This window comes from Paramisgurnus dabryanus, chromosome 21 (genome assembly GCF_030506205.2).
Source record: "Paramisgurnus dabryanus chromosome 21, PD_genome_1.1, whole genome shotgun sequence".
Taxonomy (NCBI): Eukaryota; Metazoa; Chordata; class Actinopteri; order Cypriniformes; family Cobitidae; genus Paramisgurnus; species Paramisgurnus dabryanus.
Window position 1 is genome coordinate 20,909,906 of NC_133357.1, and position 10,306 is coordinate 20,920,211.

A 10,306-nucleotide genomic window follows, 5' to 3' on the forward strand; every position below is an offset into this window, starting at 1 on the left:
AAGCATGTAAATCTTGTTTTATTGTAAGAAATTGACTTGAACAAATTGTTTAAAATGTGTAACTGTTAACAGCCTGCATGTACAAAAACAGAGAGAGAGAGTATAGTTGTGGATTAAACAATGTGACTCTGCTACAGATGCTACTTGCATCCACCTTGTGCCTATGCAAAAGCAAAGGTGAAAATGAATTTACATACAGTCTCGTCACAACTCTATGTCATACATAAATGAAAGATGTTTTATTTTCCTACTCTCCTGTTTAGTATAGATCCAGCACACTTTAGTCCATCCAATTTCAGCAATATTTGCAATCCAATGATCCAAAGCAACCAGCAAGGAGGATTTTCTAGCACAAACAGGCAATTTCTTAGAGGTCAAGGTATTTAATAGCACCATTAAAAACTCTTGATTGCCGGTTTTGCACGTGCTATCCATTTAAAATGCAACATTAAGTAACTACACACAGAGAAATTTTTCATATTGTTCGAGAATAACCAGTGTACATAAAACTGATACAAGCTACACATCAGAGAAAATCCAAATTTGCACAGTGATCCAAAGTCAAGTCATGATTTTCCCTAGACACAATCCTAAAGTTCAAACATTACTTGAAACAAGCGGTCAATGCTTAAGCCAACTCATAATTCATCAATTCAGAACACAGACATCCCATGGCATGCAGGTCTTTCAACATTATTTTGTAGAAAAGGTACGCTTACCTTAACCTAGTGTTATTACATTTGCCTGACAATGTTGGGGAATGGTCTTAAGAGTGCAATATTTTAAAATAGTCCCTAAATGTTTTTAGTCTTTTGTAATTAAAACGCTCTCAAGTCTCCATCCGAAATAAATTCTGCTGCAACTTCTACAAATAATAATTAAAAAGGAACAAAAAAGAAAACTTTAAATCTTTAAAACTTTAATTTGAATAACACATATTTGCCAAGACAGTGCGAATGAAAGGATAGAAAAAATGCTTTAAATATAAGGCAGTAAAAACAGGTAGAAAACTGCAAGGACCATGCAGAGACAGGCAGTGTTTGTCTCGTCAACTAAAATGTTGGCCTCGGGTCCAGCAATGTAGTGGCAACTATGTTCATATGGATATAATTCTTTAAAAATTAAAAAATAAAATAATAAGATTTTTGCTTGTGCACGTCCTTGTCCACGTGACACAAACTGAGTGTTAGTACATAATACAGCAAAACCTGACTCATGCTGGACCATAACGATACATCACTACATCCATAAAACAAACAAAAGACAAACATCAGACTGGGTCCACTCCCTCCAGACAGTCTGTATAAGGCACAGTCACTAAGGATACACTGGAGCGGTGGTGACTGCTACCTGCCGTATGCTAAAGCAAGCACCAAAAATGAATGGAAACTAGGGAGAGGGGCGCTTGGGCAGAACGGTTCTAACACACTATTGTGTCCCTCTGTATCGTGTCAGTGTAAGGTACTAGATCAGTACCACAGCACAGAGGGGGAGAAACCACTACAGACTGAAGTGTCCGAGACATTTAAAATAAGATAAATATGCTTGCGGGTGTCTGAGGTTGCTGAAAGAGGTAAAGCAATATTAAGAATTGTATTTTTTTTACACACTCCTCGTAGCGAAACGGGGAGATCGAGGCAGCCATCTCTTAAGAGAACTGAAACAGCTCATGCTTTAGCAGACAAAACAATATGTTTCAATATGGATTTCAGATAAAAGTCCAAATTCATAATGATGTGGGAGCCTTTTAGGATGAGAGCGGGCTGTTTGGAGACGGCAGGAGTATGGTGGGTAAAACTGCAACAAGTCACAAGTATTAGAACTCCTCCTGGTCTTCTGACTCAGCGTCTGGTATGACAAATCCTTCCTAAAAAAAAAAAAAGACGGAGAGAATAAGTCATGTGGATAAGAAATAAGGCTTTAAAGACTTCTTCAATAAGAGAGGTTTCTTTTATGTGTTTTTCTGGATTCTATTTGAGGGGTAAATGTGTTCTCCATGCTTAAAAAATTTGTACTAACACGCCCGTGCCACTAAAGCTAGTGATCAGCCAAGTTACCCTAAGGTTATGTCAAGTTTTAATTTGCCGATCAAACACAGTGATTGCCAAAAAAATGCTGATGTTGGGACCATTTCCAACAAAATTCCAATCATTTCCATGTTTAAACCCAGTAAATATCCCTCACAGCATTCTAGTTCGTGAAACAGTGAGCATTTTTTTTCTTGTGTACAATTGATCGGTGTTTAGAATTAGACGCAGAATAAATATGAGTGCCTGATTACTTTTTCAGTTAACAGATATATATGAGTGATTAATCACGAGTTAACTCATGGCAATCATGCGATTAATCTAGATTAAATATTGTAATCAATTGACAGCCTTAGTAAAAACTATATTTCTAGCTTTAAACGGAGCATTAAAAACTAAGATTCCAGGACTAAAAAAAAAAAAGTTCCAGGATCCAGAAATATTCCAGTATTGTAACCCTAAATCTTGATACAACCTTTTTATTTACTATACGAGGCTGTGATATGTTATCCAGACATGTTTGCGGAAAGAATTTGTGTCAGCGTGCGTTTCCCTCAGACTATAAACGAAGGTCAGGCGCAAAAAAAGCTAGGGCGCTCCATATAACACGTCAGCAGCATCACTGCAGTGTCGTGCATGCGGTTCACAACAGACCCGGAAGAGAAGACAATGAATAAAGTCATAATTTTTGTTATTTTTGGACCAAAATGTATTTTCGATGCTTCAACACATTCTTACTGACCCATTGATGTCACATGGACTACTTTGATGATGTTTTTATTAGGGATGCACCGATAGGATTTTTTTTAGGCCGATACCGATTGTTTTTTACCGACTTCTGGCCGATACCGATATTAAACACTTGTATACAATACTATACAGTTGGTCTATTAGCTAGTTTATTTCTGCATCAAATTATTTTTACTGAACATGGATTGGATCTAATTAACATTCAACTGACCAACATAATAAGAGAGGCACAAATTAAGCTAAAACAAATATAATAAGACAGCATGACAACCTTCAAAAGGTGGTTTTTGCTATTCAGCATTTATTTTATTAACAACATTAACTCATTTTTTTTTTTTTTACATATAATGGATTTCTTTATGCAGTTAATTAATAAACAATCGTTATCGACCTTTCTCGTGCTATTGCCGATATGCAGATGGTTTCAAATTCATTTAAAAATCGGCCGATACGTATCGGCGGCCGATACATTGGTGCATCACTAGTTTTTATTACCTTTCTGGACATGGCCAGTATACCGTACATAGATTTTCAATGGAGGGTCAGAAAGCTCTCTGACTAAATCTAAAACATCTTAAACTCTTACGAGTATGGAACAACATGAGGGTGAGTCATAATGACATTATTTTTATTTTTGGATGAACTATCCCTTTAATGATTTATTAGAGTTTATGTGTATGTGTTGGACTTACATCTGTGGCATACAAAATATCCACAATCCTCTGCAGGGTGGGATCTCCCTCACCCTCCTTCTCCTGACAGATCAGCTCAATGTTTCTTAGTTTGCCAAAGTAAAAGTCCCGCTCCTTCTCCATATCCTGAATCGTAGACTTCAACATGTTTAACTAAAAGAAACCAAACAAATGATTTTAGAAAAGTGGTAACAGAAAAGTGCAATATGACTTGACAGTGGGATAATACAGCACACCTCTTGTACAAGCTCTGCCCTTTCCTCATCACCACCAGCACCGGGTCTCCGTGCAGAGGCAGGCGCCATCTTGGGTGTTACCTTGGCCACGGCCGCTCTCTGTGGTGCTGTCGGGATCAATCAAGAGTAAGAGACTATAATGCCACAACTAAAAATCAAGCCCCACCCTTCATCTATTTCTTGTTTCATTTTGAAATATGGCATTTTCAACATGATATTATGAAAGTAAAATAAATTATGACTTCAACTCCATGTTGCGTTCTGAGAATTACGCTTTAGTCACAAGAAGCTGTCGTTTTGCAACATTTTTTTTATCGCGATTTGCAAATCATTGCAAAAGTTTTGCGCAAACTGTAATGAAAACCAGGCTAGATTTCTCACTAAACACTGGGAGGTTTCACTAGAAACAGAATAACTCTGCCACAAACACACAACATTCAGTGCTGGATGAGCTTTAACACCACATGATCACCACCCAAGTGAGAAGAGAACGACAGCTGTGTTTGGCCACCATTTAATCCCCTACACAACATGAAGACCCCACGTGCCATGACAGCTTCATACCAATTTCAGCTGCTGGTTTGCTTGTCCTATTAGGAGTGGATGGATGCACTGAAATAAGTTAATGATCAGGGACACGTTTGGTATGGATGATAGGCTGTTATCAATTATGCATTATTGAAGAATTAATGAAAATGTTTAGATATGATAAAATCAGCTGGATGTTAACAAATGCAGTATAGTTTACATGTGACCCTATCCGTGAAATCCAGTCTAAAGTCTCAAAATCTATGTATGAGCTTTAGGAGCATCAAAGTTTCAATCATTAATTTCACTTTAGTTTCATTTCAATCTTTGACATGACCTTACACGGTCAATATGAAAGGTATCAAGGTTATATTTTCACAATTAAGGCTAAGGTCATTTACATTTTGTAGGATATTTTTTTGTAGGAAACAGTAAATCACAGGATCACATGTTTAACAGGATTTCCCTTTATTTTTCTTTGCACATTTCTAATTCTATCACTTCTGCCTATATGGTTAGTTACACAGTGTTAATACAGTATATAATCAATGTGACCAACCTGCATTGATGACTTTCTTGGGCTTGCTGAGGGCCGACATGGAGGGGTTGGGCGTAGGCATGGCGTCCTGGCCCTGTCGTGCCTCCACCGGGTCATATTCTTTGCCATCGTAGTTGGCATCAAAGAACTTCTTAAACCACTGAACGAATTCAAAGTTGTCCTGAAATTTTCCCTTTACCAGTTTATCAACTGGAATAATCTGAATAGGAAAAAAGCACATTATTTTATTAAATTATAACAGAGGTTTCAGCGATAAAAGTAAAAATAATTATTTTATGTTTAATTCTGGACTGCTGAGAAATTAAACTAATAGCAGAACTGTAAAGAGGACGATGTTGTACAACAACCCAAATCAAACAAAATAAATCATAAGTAGCAATGGTATATTTGTAGTAATAGCCAAAAATACATTGTATGGGACAAAATTGTTGATTTTTTTAATGCCAAAAATCATTATGATATTAAGTAAAGATCAAGTTCCATGAAGATATTTTGTAAATTGCCTACCGTAAATATTTAAAAATTAATTAATTATTAGTAATTTGTGTTACTAAGGACTTCTCATTTGGAAAACTTTAAAAAGATGATTTTCTCAATATTTAGATTTTTTTCACCCTAAGAATTTTAAATAGCTGTATATCATCCTATCCTAAAAGAACATATCAATGGAAAGCTTATTTATCTAGCTTTCAGATGTCCTGATTAAAAAAAAAAAAGACCCTTATGACTGGTTTTGTGTGCTTGTTTCCACAAGAACTGGATCCCATCCAGACAGCAAATATAAACTGATACATAAGCACTATTCGGACGGGATTAGATTGGATTCAAGGTGTCCCCCAGGACGTCTGTGATTTTATGTACCGATTCGGACGGGATTAAAATGATGCAGGCTATTCCAGAGATGGGAGTGTCTGTTTCATGCATTTGGGCATGCAGAAGAGCATGTGCTCTGGATACGCGTGTTTGTAATGTTTAATATTTTGCTTTAAATGTAAAATTATGACAGAATGTAATTTATTAATTTAATTTGAACAAATCAAAATAAAATATACAAATCCTACTAAAGTAACGTTAGCCTACGTGTTTTATATAACTGTCTGCTTATAATAAACTCAAAGAAATTAAGAAATAACGATTCAATAATTTATTATCTTTAATAATTAACATTACCATTCCGGAGTTGAACAACATTGAACGGAGTTTCTTATAACGTTAATCATATTACAGTGGCCAGTCTTAACAGTGTTGATATTCAGCTCATCTTGATGTAATTATTTTATTTTGCCGAATGTGAAAAAACATCCATATCTGAATGAACAGGACTCACGTTGGCCAAAACACGAAATGAACCGCGTTTTCAAAAGATATTGCGGGCAAACACAGACATTTGCATCCGGACGGGATTAAATATCTAAGAGGACCTCTGAGTTCGGCAAAAAACAGTAGGTAAATTGCTCTGGAATTCTTACGGAGGTCGTCAGAGAAAAACACAGACATGGCCGATTCGGACGGGATTAAAAACACAGAGGACCTCTGAGAAGCACCATTTTCTCAGAGGTCCCCCTGTAAAACTAATCCCGTCCGAATAGGGCTATAGAGTAGGGCTGCACGATTAATCGTATTTTTATCATGATAACGATATGTGCGGCCCACGATTAGTTAAAGACAATCGTCGGGATTAATGTGTAAAGACCAAGCATAAAGCAGATGGTCTAGAATCAAGCAACGTGTTTGCTTGATTTGGGCGAGTCAGAGTATACGGAGTGGATATTTGCAAGCGCGGTCTGTGTTATGATAGAATTAAGTTGGCATCACGAGATTTACAGTCATTCACCTTGAACGAACATAATGGCAGAGCAAGAAGAAAGTGCAGAAATAGCCTACGTACGTTAGTTCCCGAAAAGGGTCTTATACTCCATTGTTTGGATATTTCGGATTTGAGGAAAGTGATGTTGATTAGGTAAGTTACGAGTCTTGTGCAAACTGTGCTTTTGTTTCGTCCAAACGTGAAATATCAAGTTTTTTTAAAACCTGAAGACACAAGCCGCAACCATAAAAAAACCTGATCATCCACGACATATAGCCTATAAATATATATATATTTATAGAGCCCTGAATTTCAGCCTTTTTATGCCCCTCTGGCTTTTTTAGGCTTCATCTTATTATATTTTTCAATTTAATTAAAAGAAACGTTGAGCCATTAATGATTGTAAAAGAAAGACATTTAACCTATCGCACGAGTCTGCTACGCGCACACCTGTTGCAAAGGTGTTTAGCGTCTCCGCCCGCAGCACCGGGGGAAAATATATAAATAGAGGATTGGATTAAAACCTTAAATACTGCGCATAATATATGCACACAGCATCCAACACACAATCTATAAAAGACTTCTTCCTGTAGTCATGTAAGAATGCTGTGTCATTTTTTTCTTGTTTGAGATTAGACTTTTTTAGTTTAACTGTTTAATACACGAATAGCCATGTTCTGTGTTAAAGCATTACATTTTAATCAATGCATTGCGAATGTGTAAGGTAAGGCAACCTGCATGTTTATTTCTTTTCATGTTTATTTCGTTTTGTTTTGATTGTATAGCCCTTTTCGTTATTTTTCTGCACTCCGTCGCTTCTGCGAGCAGCAGAGCAGCCTGCCTCCGCTTTTTAAAAATAGTGTGTGTTGATAATAAACATTTAAACAAACATTGTTATATGCTGAAAATATATATTTTATATAAATGTTATTTTAGGCAAGTGAAGTGTTAATTTGAGAGGCTCAATTGATCAAATATGTCATTAACTTGCAGTCGGCCGCTAACCACTTGTCTTAATTTAACAAACACAAAATTCTCTAAAATGTAAGAAATAAAAGATATTTAATTATTTTGACAGTTAAAACAAAACTGAAATGTTTTAATTGCTGTAAGTATCTGCTAAAATTGAATCTGTGTAAGGAGTTATTTTTGCTATTCTTGCGGATTTCTTTTGCAAAATCTATGCAAAATTTTGTGGAATGATTTTAAATGTTTTAAAAAGAGAATGGGAGCTGTGAATATTACAAAACAATAAAAAAATTTATAATATATATAATATATATAGCCTAATATTAATTATACATATACATAATATTAATAATATACATGGCTGTAAAGTGTAATAAAAATACTGAAGTGAATAGAAGTTCTTCACTTAGAGAATGATCGTGATTTCTAATCGTGATCAAAAGTTTGAGCAAAACAATCGTGATCATCATTTTTTCTGGAATCGTGCAGCCCTACTATAGAGAAAATACAAAATAAACAGATATAAAAGTTTGCTGTGTTTCTATAAAAAAAACCTGTGAGAGCTCTAAACTTCTGCTTTGTGTAATCTGACCAGACAAACACTGCTTGTATAAGCATTGGGGAAGAGAAATTAACAGAAAAGCAACTTACTTTGTCAACTCCCATTTTCTTGAAAGCAGCTTGTAATATCTTAAAGTTGTGAATGTATTCATGCTCTAACTTTGCACCAAATTTTACTTTCTTCAGTGGTACGCAGCCTGGGAATAGCATGTCCATGAACTGGCAATAGGCTGCACCTGCAGAGAAAACAGAGTATAAGACACATCAGACAATGCAAAAACAAACCATTTACTTTTTAAATGAATGTTTCTTGTAATGAATGCTTCATTTGTTAATGTTATTACAAATAAATGTTGTGTCTGACATCTTTGCTCAAAATAGTAAATTCTGCCCATAGCTATTCAGGAACTGATTTAGAAAATTTGCATTCAGGTCCAAATCCACTCTTGTATGACACGATTTCAGATTGAATAAACCCATATCTACTATATTGTCTCATTGAAAATCCTGTTTAACTCTTTCCCCACCATTGAGGAGTTATCTCATCAATTAAAAGAAAATGCCAATGACGAGTTTTGGCGCTGAATGGCATTTTTTATATGCTGGTGAGGAAAGAGTTAAAATAAAAACATACCACAGTACAGAAGTAAAACTGTGTGTGCTTGAAATTTAATTTTGAGCTTATAAAGATCATTATTTTGCGTAAAACTCTTTACCTGAACACACAGATAATAATGCCAATAATAAGGCCCAAAATCACAACTCACCTGAACATAAAAGCTCAATTTTGGTAAAGTTCATTTGTAGAGACTCATTGATCCATGCGAGCATGTCATGGCGACTTAGATTGTCGCTGGTCACCGAGGTGGAATATACATTAACAGCCATGTCCTACAATGCAATAGGATATAAATAAGACATTTATATGAATAAATAAACTGGTCAAGTAGTTTAACTTTATTAAAGAGTGTTAAAGAGAAACTATCATAAGCTATTATTCTGTCAAAAGATTTTATTATTAAAGCTGATTAGGAATATGGAAACATTGACACTGCTGTGACAAGTAGTATCAGAGACATATTTTATAAGGTGGGTGGTAAGTGTATGGGTGCTCCAAGCTTTAATTTCTGAGTCAAGCTTGCTTGTAATGTACTAAAATGGCATACGGCCAAGGAATCTCAAGACAACTGGGCAGATGCAGTAAAAACATCAGTAATATCTCAATAACATTGACTGACTAAAACCTAGTGAGCTGCCTCTGTCTAGATAGCATTTCTGGTAAATTGTTAAAAAAACAATTCTGGTCACAAAAGCAGCTTAGACTCGAACAGGTTTTAAATGGACAAAATGCTGTCTATGTAGGCAAATCGCAAGATTTTAAGCCACAGCCCGAGTCAAAGCCTTCTGTTGCTCATCCATACCCAGGCCTCGCCTTCTTCTTTATAACCCGTTCTAACAGGCCTATATTTCGGTACCCATCACAACTTTACGTCTAGAATAATACTAATTTTCTTTAAAACAGCAAACACTGGTCACATAGTTAACAAGACCGGCAAAATATCAGACAAACTGCGTAAATTCTTTGTCCCATAAAACATCAGCCCCAGCAGCATCAGCTTCCGTTAGCGACCGGAGCTAACCGCTGATTTCAGCGTCCTCATTAAAAATAAATCTTATTCCTTTATAAACATTTGTACTACGTATACAAAATCAATACTATGTCTCTTTCGTAATGATATGAAATAAAGGACGGCAATAAACATTTAACGGTATTTCGGATCTCTCAGACCAGTTTTACCTCTTGTTCGCCGGCGCCTCTTTCTCTCAGATCATGCGTCGGTTTGTTCTTTGAACGTTGTACGTCATCACGTAGAGATTCATCGACGTGAAAAAGAATTGTGGGAAAATACCTGACAAACTAAGAGTATTAAATCAATCATAAATCGATTATTTCACATTATTAGTTGTAAATGCAAGTTTAATAATAACATTTTTACTTTTTCATTTAATAGCTAAGATAGGGGCAAATCACCAAATCAGTGCTATTTCTTTTTTTAATGGACACCATTTATATAATGTTATAATAATAATATATAAAAATGCAAGAAAATGAAATCTAAAATATATTTAACAAACAGTCCTTCTGCATATTAATCAAAATGCAAATTTAAACTATA

General features: G+C 35.5%; 1 protein-coding gene across 1 annotated transcript; it reads right to left on the bottom strand.

The window, feature by feature from the left end:
- On the bottom strand, positions 1-10,024 carry mapre1b (microtubule-associated protein, RP/EB family, member 1b). Its single transcript, XM_065249794.2, has 7 exons — positions 9,928-10,024; positions 8,897-9,020; positions 8,220-8,365; positions 4,793-4,991; positions 3,706-3,812; positions 3,470-3,622; positions 1-1,867 (listed from the first exon to the last, which is right to left on the bottom strand). Exons 2-7 carry the CDS (start codon positions 9,015-9,017, stop codon positions 1,817-1,819), a joined length of 777 nt encoding a protein of 258 aa, XP_065105866.1. The 5' UTR covers positions 9,018-9,020; positions 9,928-10,024; the 3' UTR covers positions 1-1,816.
- Positions 10,025-10,306: the final 282 nt, after the last annotated feature.

What these genes read in the sequence shown, in the direction of transcription:
- mapre1b (XM_065249794.2), bottom strand. Translation starts at nt 9,017, where the DNA reads ATGGCTGTTAATGTATATTCCACCTCGGTGACCAGCGACAATCTAAGT. An exon ending in CAAGAAAGTCATCAATGCAG is followed by an intron (nt 3,813 to 4,792) that starts GTTGGTCACATT and finishes TGATCCCGACAG; the next exon opens with CACCACAGAGAGCGGCCGTG. An exon ending in ATATTTTGTATGCCACAGAT is followed by an intron (nt 1,868 to 3,469) that starts GTAAGTCCAACA and finishes TTTTTTTTTTAG; the next exon opens with GAAGGATTTGTCATACCAGA.